The 16,151-nt window shown below is 39.1% G+C and overlaps 2 protein-coding genes across 2 annotated transcripts in view; one reads left to right on the top strand and one right to left on the bottom strand.

Annotated features, from left to right (window-relative positions):
• nf1a (neurofibromin 1a) overlaps positions 1-16,151 on the bottom strand; it is a 324,748-nt gene that overhangs the window by 120,054 nt on the left and 188,543 nt on the right. The gene's annotated exons all lie outside the window — the stretch shown is intronic.
• On the top strand, positions 9,361-12,809 carry LOC140491551 (oligodendrocyte-myelin glycoprotein). The gene is made up of 2 exons (XM_072589900.1): positions 9,361-9,467; positions 10,463-12,809. Exon 2 carries the CDS (start codon positions 10,470-10,472, stop codon positions 12,006-12,008), a length of 1,539 nt encoding a protein of 512 aa, XP_072446001.1. The 5' UTR covers positions 9,361-9,467; positions 10,463-10,469; the 3' UTR covers positions 12,009-12,809.

Genomic DNA, 16,151 nt, shown 5'->3' with positions numbered 1-16,151 from the left:
TCATCTGCCATGTTCGAAAGATTTCTTGCATTAAAATAAATACTATCCAGCCTTACCATGCTCCATGCCTTAACTTGACCATTTATGCTCTGCCTTCCAGTTGGTCTTGGTGTCTTCTCTTCTCGGTACCATCACTTTGTTTGCCATACCCCTGCCAAATTAGTTTAAACCACCACCAACTGCATTAGTTTGGACATTCCAGGATTTTGATCCTGTGACAGTGAAGGAACAGCAGCATTTTTCCAAGTCAGAATGGTGGGCATTTTGGTGAGAAATTTGCAGTTGACAGTAGTCCCATGTGTTTGCTGCCTTTATCCTTAAAAGATGGTAGAGATCATGGTCATGAAGAAATGCAAATCATTGAAGATGGGGGGAATGTCACTAATGACAGCTGAAGATGGCTGGGCTTAGCATACTGCCCCGAAGAACTTCAGAGTTCCTAGGGCACTTCTCCTTCCCACCTGCTTACCGTTATGTTGTCACCTCAACTTGATATGCCCTGCTCGTGGGTCAGCAAATATAGTGATGTCTCTGACATGACTGCACTCAGTCATATCTGTCAGACTGTGAAAAGCTGTTACTCAACTGGTTTGTGGGTCAGTTCTTGCAATTTTCACAAACTCCAAGACATTAGCAAGACATACTTTACAAGATTAATAGGGCAGGGAATGCTATTGTTGTTTCTGGTGCTTAAGACAACATGCGATCATCTCTCCAGTTTATATATTTTTTACTTTTCTTTAGTGGTTTATTACAAATAAATTGGAAGTCAAGGGTCAACCATATTGTTATGGGTCTGGAGTTGCATGTCAGCCACAGCAGGCAAAATGTGAGAATATTTTTTCTCTAAAAGACATTAGTGAACCAATTGGGTTGTTAAAGTACAGACCAACAGTTGCCACATGCCATTGCATTAATCTGCGTCTCTGAGTTACAAGTTCCAAACATTGCCATGACTTGAATTTCCCTACAACTGAATGTATCCTTTTAATGCAGTGGTTTAGGATCATTTGTATCAGAAAAATTGTTCAAAGATAGATATTTTAAAATTTCTGGAAGGTAATCATCGCTGCAAACACACTCTTTGAAGGGTGACACGAATTGGACACAGTCACTATAGTTAACTCCTAAGGATGACATCCCCTTGGTGCAAAGATGATTGTTTGGCCTCATGTGGAGCTTCAATTCAGTTACAGCCATTAATTTGGCAGGATATTGTTCTCAGTAAATAGTTCCAGCACTAGTTTTGATTTTCTTGAGCTTTCTGAAGTTGGCCTTATTCAATTAGCTAGGAGTCTTCAAAAGGATGGAAATAGAAATTCTGCACATTGCAGGGAGTCTTTTTCCTTTTTAATGGAGGACTGAAATGAGAAAATAACTGTTTTAAAACCAGTTGCTCCATGTTTTGAAAACAAGTAACTTGACACTCGTTAGAAGCATCACTTACGGAGCTGCTCGTGAACCAGTCATTCAAGTCTTGTTTGTAGATGAACTGGAGTCGATAGGCTGTGCAAAAATGGAACTTTGACAAGTAACAGATTGGAGACTGGTCACTAGCTTATAAAGCAATGACAAAAGATATTCTGCCTGCCAACAATTGAGTTGTTGGTTCTCAGGTAGCTGAATAGCTTACTTTTGAATAATGTGCTTTTCCTCCCTCCGTTATCCAGATAGCCCTCTGCCGCACCACCTCCATTCCCCATTCCACTGCTCTAAACCAAAACCCCACGTAATAAAGACCGAGTCCCCCTGTCCTCACCTACCCCCCACCAATCTCTGTATCCAATGTATCATCCTTAAACACTTCCGCCAATTCCAAATAGATCCCACCGCCAAGGACATCTTACCCTCGTCACCCCTCTTTGTCTTCCACAAGGACCGCTCTGTTCAACAATCCTTGGTTTGCGCCACTCTCCCCACCAACAACCCCCAAACTCCCAGGTACCTTCCCCTGCAACCGGAAAAGATGCAAAATCTGCCAGTACACCACCCCCCCACCCGCATCCAGGGGTACAAACAAACAGTCTTTCCAAGTGAGACAGAGGTTCAGCTGCTGATGTGGTCTTCTCTACACTGGGGAGACTGAATGTAAAGTTAGGGAACGGTTCATAGAGCATCACAGCCAGGTCAACATGGGCTGACCGGACCTCCCAGTCCCCACTTATTTCAATTCCCCCAATCACTCCTTTCCAACATGACCATCCTTGGCCTCCTCCATTGCCAAAATGAACCACAGCACAAGTTGGAGAAACACCTACAGCCGAGAGGACTCAACAGTGAGTTCTCCAAATTCAAATAACTGCTCTTCCCATCCACTGATTCCCTTCCCAGCCCCTCCCATCCCTTCCACTGCTCCCTGCCACCAACCGGTTTCATTCCTCCCATCGACAAACCAGGTTGTACCCTCTACCTGTCCTCACCTATCTCCACTTCACAACCCTGCCGCTGTCACCCACTTTACCTGCAGCTCCCCCCCGCACCCGGCCCCACTCCTGAAGAAGAGTTATACCCAAAACATTGACTTCTCAATCTTCTGACGCTGCCTGGCTTGCTATGTTCCTCCAGCTTCCTGCCTGTCTATTTTGGATTCTAACATCTGCAGTTTTTGTCTCTAACCAAGCTGAACAGCTTGGGCCTGTCAATTAAAGGCAGAGAAACCATCAGCATCTTAGGAGCTCTCTGCCTCTTATGCATTAAGGCACTTTAAGCCTGAAGAACAATTCATTTTTCCTTCAGCAATCACTGTCAATTGTGTCTTTTGATTAAGTCAGAGACCATCCAAAAGTGAAACAGCCACCTTCTATCTCTTGTAAACCAGTAGAAACATCTAGAGAAAAATGACTGAGAAGCAGTGCACTCATCAGCTTACGAATCATAAGAATCAACCAATCCAATGAACAATGAGCAGTGAACCATTTTGTGTTCATTGTCTATAACATCCATGTATTGTGCGTGTGCATGTGTGAAGGACAGTTTTCAGGAGATCAGAGTTTTAATTAATTAAGTTACATATTGGTGATTCACAATTGGTTTCCCTGCCACTGGAGTCTAATTACTTATTAATAAAATGGCGATTTTTATTTAGTATAGAAAACCAACCCATGCTTTCTGCAACCTGGGTAGAAAAGACAGATAAATTATGGAATTTTGTTTTTTTTAATCTAAAGCTTTTGTGATGACTGGAAATAGTGGGGCTTAATTTCCAGTGTGCTACCCCAGTAAGATGTGACATCACCTTCACACCTTGTTCTTCTCTCTCACTGCCATATGCTGTCAGACTCATAACTAATACAGTTACATTTACCATTTGAGCTTTCTATCATGCCTGGGCCTAATACTGCTGCCAGCAATATCACGATAAAAACTTGCTTGCAAAATTACGTCATCTTAAATTAAGTAGAGAGTTGGGATTATGATGAATATAGATTAGAGTGTCGCGGTTGATCTCATCATTAATTTATTCAAGTAGCAACTATTTGTTGGAGAGGAGAGTGGTTATTTCAATATTAAAAGATTTACAATCGCTGGATTCTCCTGGGAAGCAGCTCCATTTCATGAAGGCAATCTCGGCCCTCCTAGTTTCCCTTACCAGTTGCTCTGTTGTTTCATGATTCAGGGCTTGACTATATTAGGTCAGAAACCGTATATAGCATGAATCCTGATGAAAAAATTTGCCCTCCTTTTATTGATTGACCTGCTGTGCATTTTCAGTTAAAACTAAATTAAATTGAGATTTAGGTTTCTTTTAAATTTTAACTTTTTTAAACCATTGCCTTAAATATGCATGTAGTGATTCTTCCACCTGCTTCTGTGGTTTGGGGGGGGGGGGGTTGAAATTTATTCTCTCACGGGTTTCCTACTGAGATTTTATAGTTAGCCCTAAATGACGGTGACATAATCCAATGATTTGATAAATTCCAGTAAAATCTGTACAAAGACAAAAATTTAGTTGTGCTAAGTGACACAGGTAGCAATATTTTTTCTTTAACTCACTCGTGGGTTGCGAGTTTTGTTGGTTGTGCCAGCAGTTATGATCCATCATTTGTTCCTTTTCTAGAAAGTGATGTTGAGCTTCTTCTTGAATCCCCACAGTCCATTTGGTGTAGGTAGACATAGCACCGTTAGGGTGTTAATTCCAGGATTCTGAACCAGCGATAGCGAAGGAATGGTGATACATTTCCAAGTCAGGATGGGAAGTAGATCGGACAGAGCTGGCAGGTGGTGTTCAAATGTACCTGCAGCTCTTGTCCTAGATGACAGTGGCAGTGGATTGGAAGCTGCTGTCTAAGAATTCTTGGTGAATTTCTGCAGTTCACCTTGTAGATAGTCATTACCTGCAACGTGTCAGCTCAAGGCTGCATACTGTCCAGGTGTTACTGTATTCAGACATGGACTACTTCAGAATGTGAGTGACGAATGGCGCTGAACTATGTCTTCTCATCAGCAAACACCCTATCGCAGACAATGACGGAGGGAAGGTCATTGATGGAGCAGCTGAAGATATTTAGGCATAAGACACAATCTTGAGGAGCATATGCAAATATGTCCTAAAGCTGAAATATCTGACTAACATCTTCCCTTGTGCCAATAGAGAGTTTGCCCATGATTCCCAATGACTCCAGTTTTGTGATAGGTCCTTGACGCCAAGCCTGGTCAAATGTAGCCTTGATGCTGAAGGCAGTCACTCTTATCTCCCCTCCAAAATTCAGCTGTTTTGCCCATGTTTGAACTAAGGCTGTAATGAGGTCATGAGCTGAGAATTCATAGCAGTACCCAAACTGAGTTACAGTAAACAGGCTATAACTAAGCAACTGTTGTTTGATAATAGTCTTCATGACTCCTTCCACCAGCATTCTTCATGCTATCTTGACTGACTTAGTTTTAAACACGTATCTTTTCTACATAATCACTGTTTTAAAAACACATTCAACAGCTCAATATTGACTGGTAGCACTATGAGACTCGACTTTGCAGTAACATTCCATAAGCTTTGCAGAAGTCGACATCAATGTTTCACACATCACCTGATGAGATTGGAATGCTAAACTGCTGGAGATAATTGTCTCAGAGAAAGAAAAACTGACAAAAGAATTGCAAGTTAACTATAATGTTGCAACATGTATTCATGACTTCCCACTTAACATCTGGAATGTGCCAAAGTCAGCTGTTTGTCTGAAATGTAAGCCTTCATTTCAATGATAATAGCTTCTCTCCCACCTATCCATGCAAGAGGCTTGGTGACATGTCTCCCATATTACCAAAACTAATTGCTTTTCAAAACCACACTTATGAAGTATCAGGTAATTATGGGGACAATGTTGTTCCATACAGCATCTACCAGTGAGATCAATAATGCAATACCTACAATCATATTGTCATCATGTGTGGGGAAATTCAAGTGACTTATGGCGGGATGCAATACCATCCTCTAAATCATTTGCGTGAGTAAATCACTTTGCTGCAATTAGTGTCCACAGATGTAAATGGCAGAAACTTACTCCATAAAATTAAAAACAAAGCATGTGAAGGTGTTTTTTTAGTCAAAACTACACAAGTTCAGCAGCATTGATTAAAATCACACAGACTCACACTAAAGTCTCATGAGGAGTGGTTCCCATGACTCCAATTTTTACTTCTGGCTTTGAATCAAAGTCTACCATTGTTGCTCATTACATCAAGGTTGCATTTGGGCTTCATACACTGGGACTTTGATAACTGCAAGCATTTCAAATACCCTGATAGCATCACATGACCCCAAAATCTGTCACCAATTTTTGTCTTGCGTATTTAAGAAAGTTGTGATAGTGGATTATACACTTGCAAGTTGTCCTCAAACTGCTTCAGCAGTGATTCGTTAGTTGCATTCACACCTTACAGTCAAAAGTATATGGATACATGTACAAAATCTAACTAACCACAATGCAGTACATAGAATGCTTTAACATGGGTACAAAAAGTCATTTGATATTATTACCTCATAAGTAAAATGGCACAAAACTATTCTAAACTTAACAGTACAAATACAATGCCAGGTGCAAAACCCATCTATAGATACCTTATTAACCGCACTAAATTTAACTCCAACTAAGAGTACTGGAATAAATCCAAGATTCAGTTCTTTACACAAGTTGCTCTGCTCAAGTTTAGCATTATCATAAAAGCAAAATGAGATGGTAAAACACTGGCATTTCAAATGAGTGTGGCAATATAACACGGAGTGCTGGTCCAACAGGAATGACCAGTAATTCCAACAGCTTGTATTTTCATTGCACCTTTTAAAAAAGAGCACCAGTTCAACCGCTCAGCGCTGAGTCAATAGGTACCGAGTTTAAGTCCCACTCTCTGACTTAGCACAACCAGAAACAACATAACAGTATCAATGTGTTGCATTATGATTGAATCAAGTATGAAGTGTTAAGTTGCTTAAAAATTCACTTTTTTTAAAATGCCATCTTATTTCAAACTCTAATCACTAACCAAAATGGGTGTTGCTCCAGAATTTCTCGATCAGTAAGAATAATCTTAACACTGCTGATTTCCTAATATCCATTAAGTATTATTCAACTCTTTGGAATGCTTTGCTTTTTTCCCCAGACTATAGTGGGATTCTGAAAGAGACTGCCAGCTCATGCAATGACATCAATTTGCTGAATTCCTGCAACTGAGCATTGAACATACTACTTACGTACCATGTGAATTATTAGACAATCCAGGAGACCTCACTGACCTCAAGTCTACTCACCAAGGATTGAGATTAGAAAGGATTTTGCAAGATTTATAATCTGTTATTCTGTCTTAACCAAGAAGCATACAATAAATATATTTAAGGTCTCTTAGGTTTGAAAAAAAGGGGCCTTTTCCTTTGATTTTTATTGATCATGGTTTGCGAGCAAGTATTTCTGTACTCAGGACTGCTGGATTAGTGGTGCTGGAAATGCACAGCAGTTCAGGCAGCATCCGAGGAGCAGTAAAATCGATATTTCGGGCAAAAGCCCTTCATCAGGATTGCACTTACACCTGACAGACATTAATCTCCACTCTTTTTCCTAACGGGCAACTAAAAATACAACAACAGATTAAAAATAATAGTTCAATACAATCTGACAATTTGGTGGGAAAATACTCAATAGATAAAATTCCAGATTTCACATCTCTTCATCCTCACCATTCACTTGCTCAATAGGAATGAATCAAATGAACACAAAATAACTTTCTATTTGCAAAATTCCAAAGCACTTAATAATTAATAAGTACACTTTTCAAAATTGCTGCTTAGACATGTGCAACAGCCATATTGCACAAGGCATAGCATAAATAGGGGTAAGTGATGGGTAGTGGTAATAACAATTAACCGATCGTCCAGAGGCATTGGGCAATATACTGGGATCACTAGCTCAAATACCACCACACCACCCAGTGGGGTTTAAATTCAATTAATTAACAGAATTTTTAAAAAAAAGCTAGTTTCAGTGGTAGTGGCCATGAAACCATTGTAAATTTTATTGAAAACCCATCTGCTTCTTTAAATCACTACTATGATTTTTTTTAAAAATTGTCATCCTTACTTGGCTTAATCGACACATCTCTACATTCACAGAAATGCGAATAATATTTAACTGCCCCCCTCTCAAATGGCTTAGCATCCAATTAAAGGACAATAAGGGATGGGCAAAATATTAACCTTCTCAGCAATGCCCACAGTCATGAAAATAAATCAAGGAAAAATATCACCAATAAGACAGAGTTTATGTATTTTACTTGCTCCTGTCAAAGGGATAAGAATAGGCAGGGGCACCAGGAGAATTAGAGTCATAGAGATGTACAGCATGGAAACAGACCCTTCTTTGTTGGATAATGCTAAAGATTTTGGCGTTACATTTGCCACTTAATGGAAGTACCTATGACTTACTAAAATTGTTTGTTGAAGTATCTCCGGTGGAACCTGACATCTATTTTTGAGGGTAATGTGTGAAAGAATTTGTCAAACAGAGATCAAGAACAGTACTCCTCACACATGTACTGAGGAAAATAATTTGTGAAGGTGTTTAAGTTGAAAATGTGATTTCCCAAAACTTTGGTGAATGAGGAAACAGAACTCCCTTTCAGAGAACAATAAAGATCAAATGAAGGTACAGTGCATTTCAGCGAAACTGAAGTATGGCTCAAAGGTGTGCCAAACTAACTGACTGAAGGATAACTTTTAACATCTTAAACCACTGAGAATGTTATAGGATACTCAACAATCTAACAACAAAGAATAATAAACCAAAATTCAAGTCAATTAATAACTACCAGCAATTATATAACACTTAAGGTAGCAAAACATCTGAGTATTTCTTAAGAATAATGTGGTACAGCACTACACAAGACGACATTAGAATAGACGATCATTTTTAATGAGTGTTTTGAAAGGGGAGGACAGCACCGAGACGGTAAAGTTGAGGAATGAATACCAAAGCCTAGGACCGAAGCAGTTGAACATACAACTGCCATTAGTAGAATGGTGAGAATTGTGGATGCACAGAGCTCAGAACTGCACAGACACCTATGAAGGTTTCATGGCTAGAGTGCATCGGAAATGGGGAAAAGTGAGACCAGGGACAGATTTGAAAATAGCGATAGAAATTTTTTTCTGGAAACTGAAACACCCAAGATCAGAAGGAGAATAAGACAAGGGACCTTTTTTGAAAACAAATATTTCCTTCATCATCTTCCTCAAGTGGTTCACAAGTGGACATTCAAGAATACTATGAAGAAACCGACAGTAAGACCATCATGGAGGAAAGTCATATAATTTACCACTTCTCACATCCTTCCAACAATTGGGGAAAGCAACATGCAAAGATTAAGGAAAATTGGTGAAATGTCAGCAATATATTCAATCTAATTCAGAATAGGCTAATTCCAAATTTCCTGTGTCACCTCCACACGACAAAAATGCCAATGTATTTTCATTAGTGACATGAGTTGCAGCTTTTGGTTATTGAAATCAGGTATTGCAAAATTGTTTTCTAGACTTTCCTTTCTACATTACTATTTTAGACATCTCATTCCATTACTCAACAAAGTCTTCTCAAGAAACTGCAAGGCAACAGCCCTAATTCTACACAAGACTAACATTCCTCATTACAAAATATGAAAGACATATCAATATATTTTTCAACACTGAACAAACAATGTGTATATACCACCCAGGTAGTCTATTACTTATGTAGTACTATTGAAGTAATAAATTAAACTTTTGTGCCATACTCACACGAGGGAGGTGTTGTCAAAATGAGGTCATATTGTCAATAACATGTAATTTAGATGATACTCAGAACAGAGCATGGTGCTTGCACTAAAGATCCCTGCGTCTTTTCGGAGTGGGTATAAATAGCTCCTCTGTAAAGCAGCTATCCAGAATTTGAACATCTGCACCAAGAACACTTCAGCAGTGAAGATCCTCTTCGCAAAGGGTTGTCGTGGTAAGTCTACTAATTTTTCTATTGGATTTTGATTTTTATTTAGAATTTTTTTCACTTGCACCATTTCCTGGAGACTGCAGGGAGAAACAAATTTGTTGAGACCAGCTAAATCAGATTTTTAATGCTGTGTTTGCGATTTAAAAATCCAAAGCAGCAGCTGTAATTTTGCTGTTCATGAAGGAATGACAATCTCATAGTATATTTTTCTCTTTCCACACAAAAATTGTATGGTCTTTTTTCTTAAAAAATGTTTTAAAAATGGAGCATTAATCAAATGCATTAAGCTGGCAGTTTAGTGAAGGGTGAATATTTAATTGCACGGAGCTTTTCTTGGTCATAACCAATGCTACAGTAAAGCTTTTTGATAATAATTGTCAATATTAAAAATCCATAATTTAGAAATAGGAAAGTTATAACAAAAACATTGCCAAAATCAAATTTTAAAAATCAATACTTCATTCATCAGGACCATCTTATTGTGGATGAATTGTAAGAGAAAAAAAAATCACAACAGGACCACACCAAATTGATACAAATCTTTTGCTGCAACACTGTCTGTTGATTTATTCATTCCAGAGCATTTGTGCATCTAGTTGTTGTTTCACAGGCAACAATAATGGAGCATTCAGACATCTGAATTATTATACAAATTCAAGTATGAAGCCCTCTCCAACGCCACCCTGGAACTGTGCCACGCAAGTGTTAGAATGCGAGGCATGTATTCAAGATACTCTCTGCAATTATCTTGTCAGAGAAGCTATTTCATTGAGTATCCCCATTTGAGTTGAGGTCAGGCATTTTCACTGAAGTACTCTTCGTGGTAAGGGGGCAAGTAAACCTGTGGCGTTCAGTATCACAATCCACTGAGTGCATTGGATTCATCCACCAGCTCATACCAATAATATTGCATAGATTGGGGGGGGAAGTAATATATTTTTCTTTTAAATAAACATGTTGACGGGGGCAAACAAATCAATCTGCAATTTTCTTTATAGGAAAACAATGGACTATTTCAAGTTCTCCAGCTGTATTTTGGCCCTTTTGTCCACCCTATCCTCAGCTGCAACAACCTGCCCTTCCGAGTGCTTATGCAGACAAAATGACAGGTATGTAGACTGCTCAGGCCAAGGCTTAACAGAACTCCCAGAGAGCATCCAGGACAATATAATACACCTAAATATTTCCCACAATGGCATTAAAGATCTCAGCAATAAGCTGACCAATTTCACCAACCTGAGGCTCCTCGACATGTCAAACAATTTGCTCACTCGTATGCCAACCGAATTTCCAAGGGCGCTTTGGGAAATCTATGCTGCTCACAATCTTATCAAAGTACTTGAGAAGGAAGACACTGTCACCCAGTGGAACCTGAAAATCCTGGATTTGTCTGACAACCTGATTGAAAGGGCTTTTCTAATTAACAACACATTAATTAACCTCAAATTCCTCAACGTCAGTGGAAATAGATTCTGGACGGTCCCAACCAACACACCATATAACTTGGAAACTTTAGATTTATCTCACAATAACTTGCAGAATATACTACCCGATACTTTTCGGCAAAAAAGACTTTCAAAATTGTACTTGAACAATAACAGTTTCACGTTTATTCCAAATGGAACTTTTGATCAACTCACTGGCTTGCAGTTGATTACACTGTATGGAAATTTGTGGGAATGCAACAATCTGGATCATATTTCCTATCTACTGACCTGGACAAAAAGTGCGGCAGCAACTGTGCTTGGAGTTCCGTGCACAGAAGAAACTGAGTCTACTCAGAAAGCAACGATTACCTCTGACCCAAGAACTATGACACTACCAATTCATACTTCAAGTTTCACTCATCAACAGGCTAAAATCAGAACAACTCCAACTACTGTGTCCAAGGGGAATGATGCAAAAACACTCCAATCTTTCGTGAGTCAAGGAACTGAAACTTCATCCTTTTTACAAAAAATCAAAAATGCCAGTTTGAGTTCACCTGAACAAAGCTCTGTTAATGAACCGGTGTTGGAAATAACAACCCAAAGCATTACTACTCAAACATCAGGTAGCACTGAAAGTTCAAGAAATCCTCCTATTGTTACAAATACAACAGATATACTTCCAGCATCCTCAATGCTCATTACAGCTGCTCAGTTTACTTCCAACAGCACCATTTCAACCTTGTTCACCACAATGGCTGACAGAAATGGAACTCTGAACAGCCAGATCAATGGCTCAATGCCTCTGTCAACCTTTGAGCCAATGCCCACTGCAAGTCACAGGCCAACTGCATCAGTTACATTCTCAACATATTCTGAACCAAGTATCATCAATGCAACCACTTCTCATGCTGCAATGAGGAGTATTTCCAGTACCTTTAAGAATAATCCAACCAATCTGACAACCTCACCAAAGGTCAATGGAATCACTGAAACCACAAATGCCATGATGTATAATGCAACAACAACAGAAAGCACAAACTCAAAAGCACATGAATGTATAGGAATAACACTCTATATCATGGCTTTCCCCATGCTGGTAGCACTGGTTATTTAAACAGTTAAACAAGGGAAACAGTTGCGACAGTAAGTCAATACCATCTTTGGCTAATGAATCAGGTAGTTTGTATTTTCTTCTCAGAAATTAAAAATCAAAAATTCTCCTCTGAAGGCTTAGGGACCAAATCTGATCTTTGGTCTGTTATGCACCAATCTCCTTCAGCCACGTCTGCTTTGTCCCACGGTCAGGAAAGATGGGAGAAGAATTTTAAAATGTCAAATTAGATAACTCCAGTCCCGACTATGACTTGTTGACTCCTGCTGGAAAGTGCACACTAATAAATACAGATGCGAGTAACCACTACCTCTCCCAGCCCCACCAGCATAGCTTTTTCAAAACATTTGAGGTCAAGACTAACACATGATAAACAGCTACCTGGATGAGGCACTGAAGAGCAGCAGGGGCTGATACTGCCAGATGTATGGCAGCACAACAGGTCACCACCAAGGAAACGTGAGGAGAGAGAATAAATCTCTATTTTGAGCTGACCCACCAGCAAACATAAAAAAAGGACACTTACGAACAAAGGTTACCATATGAAGCCTACCATTCGACCACGTTTTGAACATTTTTATTTAAACATAAAGCAGTTGTGATATACATTCAGAATTCAAACTTTTTTCTGCAAAAACAAACTTATGAATAGTTTCATAATTTTACAACTAAACAATTTCTGTGACCTGAAATGTCTAACTATTTACTCTCTATTTGTACGATAAAATTTTGAGCATTTTTTTTCCTGATATGTGGATGCATGCAACCACTAAATTATTTGATAAGTAATTTCAATGTAATGTAACTAAATTTCAAATAAAATGTTGAGTCTTGCAAACGCAACAAGAGCAGCCATGAAAATATCTCACTATTTAAACTATTCTCATGGTTTATTGCAGGATGTGACCAGTGGTGGCCAACTTGGATCTGTGTTAGGGCCTTAATTATCCACATTATTTAATAATAACTTGGATAATGGCATAGAAAAGGTCATCTATCCAAATTTACTAATGAGAGTTAGGCAGTGCAGACAGTGCAAACGATAGCATGGAAATATAAACAGTTATTGATATACTTAAGTGATTGGCAAAACTGTGGCAGCTCAACTTCAACATAGGCAAGCATGAGGTTATCCATTTTGGATTGAAAAGAATAGATCGGTGTACTTTCTAGACGGTATGAAGTTAAATACAGCTGATGTCCAAAGAGCTTGAAGGTTCAGGTGCAGAAATCATTAAAATGCCACAAACTGGTGCAGAAAATAATCAAGCAAGCTGATGAAATGCTGGCCTTCACATCCAAAAGGACTGGATCATGGGAATGCAGAAGTTACGTAGCAGTTATACAAAACCCTGGTTAGACCCCACTTGGAGAACTATGAGCAGATCTGAGTCTCATACCTTAGGAGGGATATGTTAGCCTTGAAGGTAGTACACAGGTTTACGAGAATGAAATCCAGACTTTAGGGATTAAGTTTGAGAAGAGATTTCACAAACTGTCTGTTTTCTCCAGAATTTAGAAGATTAAGGGGTCATCTGATCGAATTCATAGTGATAAGACAGGGTAGAAGATGATAAACTGTTTCCACACCAGTTAGGGATTCTAGAACTAGGTACAAAGTGAGATTTAGGGCCAGACCATTCAGGGAAGATGTTAGAAGCACTTTAACAGGCAAAAGGTGTGGATGTGCTGTCAATTTTAAATCCAAGACAAATAATTTTTTGTTAAGGAAAGGTATTAACGAATATGGGCCCAAGGCAGGTGTATAGAATTAGGCCACAGATCAACCATGATCTCAATGAATGATGGAATAAGCTCAAGGGGCTGAATGGCCAATCTATTCATGTTTCTATGAAACTTAAAGCTTGACATTGCCGCCTTTTGGAAAAAGTCTTTTGAATCACAAATGTGCTAAGATTCAACCGATCCTTTATCGTGCCTTCCAACATTTTGAACACTCAATTGGCACATCAATTGCTATCACCCTAAAGCACCTTCACTCTTCATTTTCATACATAAGAGCTGTCATGCTCCTTTATAACTAATTTCTACAAGGCATCAAGTTATGATATGCTCAGCTGATACAGAAGACAATCAACAACTAATTTAAAAGAGTTATTTTGTTGCATTTTGGACTTTATCACCACAGTTCAAATGCATTAGTTATTGGAATGCAAAGCTCGGAATGAAACCAAACTCTTCATAGAATCCCTACAGTGTGGAAACAGGCTATTTGGCCCAAGTCCACACCGACCCTCCGAAGAGGAACCCACCCAGACCCATTCCCCAACGCTATTACCCTACATTTACCCCTGCCTGACCAATATACCTAACCTTACGCAGCTTTCAACACTGTGGGCAATTTAGCAAGGCCAATCTACCTAAACTGCACATCTTTGGATTGCGGGAGGAAACCTACGCAGAAACAGGGAGAATGTACAAACTCCACACAGACAGCTGCCAGAGGCTGGAATCAAATCAGAGTCCTTAGTGCTGTGAGGCAGCAGTGCTAACCACTGAGCCACCGTGCCGCCCATAGATGCACTCATTTACCATATCCTTAGGTTAAGTTTGATGTAGAAAACATTGAAGGGCTTTGAAGCTAAAAGTGAGATTGTTTCATGATGTAACTCATTTAACTTAGGAAGTTTCTACTAGTAACCAGATTTTAAAAATTCATTCAAGTTTGCATAAGCACACATTGGCAAAGTGCAAGAGACCAGAATTCCAGAAACCATGTTCAGCTTATTCCACCATAAGCTCTCATGTAATCCAGTTAGCATGTGGAGATAACTGTGTGCTAAACTAAATGTCATCCTGATAACTGAATATTCCATGAACATTTTAACTTCAGTTCCTTCATATTTTCCAAGTGCTATCTCAATTACCGTATAGCTCCACAAACCCCTCATATGGCACCACCCCCACCTAGTTTTCTTTCTTAATTTGGGAATTTCCACCAGTCTAATTTGGGAACAACTTTAAAAATGTCAAAAAGAGAATCCCTGAAGCACAGTGAATCACAATATTGCAATTCTGCTCTATAGCTAGAGAACATTGTGAACGGGTCATTGCAATTCTCCTGCAGAAAAAATGCTGTACTACAGCAACACAATTGTACATATCAGAAAATCATGCAGGCAAAGATAGATTTTCTGGACCATTTGCTCCAAACAAATTAAAGCTTACTGTGGCCTCATTACATAATTTAGATGAGGTATAATGAGTTTATGAACCCAGGGTCCAAGCTCCTTCTCCAGCACAGACTCTAATGAATTTTAAAAATGTATTTTTGAATTTTAATTCACTGGACTGTTTAATGAATTTTTTGTCTTAAAACCCTTATGAGCCTTTTACTGTAAATGCTGAGGGGCCCTAGCTTATCAAATCTTCTCAGAAATTATGCTTCTAACAATAGAGTTGAATCTCATTCCTCCACATTCAAACTTTGCTGACAAACCAAAACAGTTTATCTACACTGAATGGTCCTGAAGAAAGAAGATATTATCAAAGCTTTTCAATTTGTCCTCATCTAAACAATGCAAGAACATCAAATTTTAAAGGGAATAACAATTTATAGTGTATGGAAAAAAGGCGTGACCAGTTGGCAAGTGGACTTGATTAGTCGAGACTTTGACTATAGGGAATGCACTGGGGATTAGTTTCACTACAAACTTTCCCCCACTCCTTTTTTTTGTTTTAAATGAAAAACATGCAGCATCTGCATATATTCTGTTTGCAGTGGACAGGGACCTATGAAAGACTATATGTTAGGTTCTATTAATGCTAAGTGAGCCACGTTGCGAGCCAACCATTAAACAGGCTGTCAGTGCAATTCCTAGAATTCACAGAAGTCTTTATTGAAACGCTGCCAATCCCAGAATCACATCTAACTTTCATCACAACATTGAGCTTTGTAAGCATGTGTTCCTTGACTATGGCCATTATTCTGCCTGCTGCAAACAACTATAGGTTAGAGACAAAAAAAGCTGCAGATGCTGGAATCCAAAATAGACATGCAGGAGGCTGGAAGAACACAGCAAGCCAGGCAGCATCAGGAGGTAGAGAAGTCAACATTTCGGATGTAATTCTTCTACAACCATAGGGCCAGTCATTGGAATATGGCCAACACAGCAAGCACTAGCT

The sequence above is a fragment of the Chiloscyllium punctatum genome, chromosome 19 (genome assembly GCF_047496795.1).
Source record: "Chiloscyllium punctatum isolate Juve2018m chromosome 19, sChiPun1.3, whole genome shotgun sequence".
Classification (NCBI taxonomy): domain Eukaryota; kingdom Metazoa; phylum Chordata; class Chondrichthyes; order Orectolobiformes; family Hemiscylliidae; genus Chiloscyllium; species Chiloscyllium punctatum.
The sequence above is the reverse complement of the archived record's forward strand: the minus strand, read 5'-3'. Positions and strand labels throughout refer to the sequence as shown.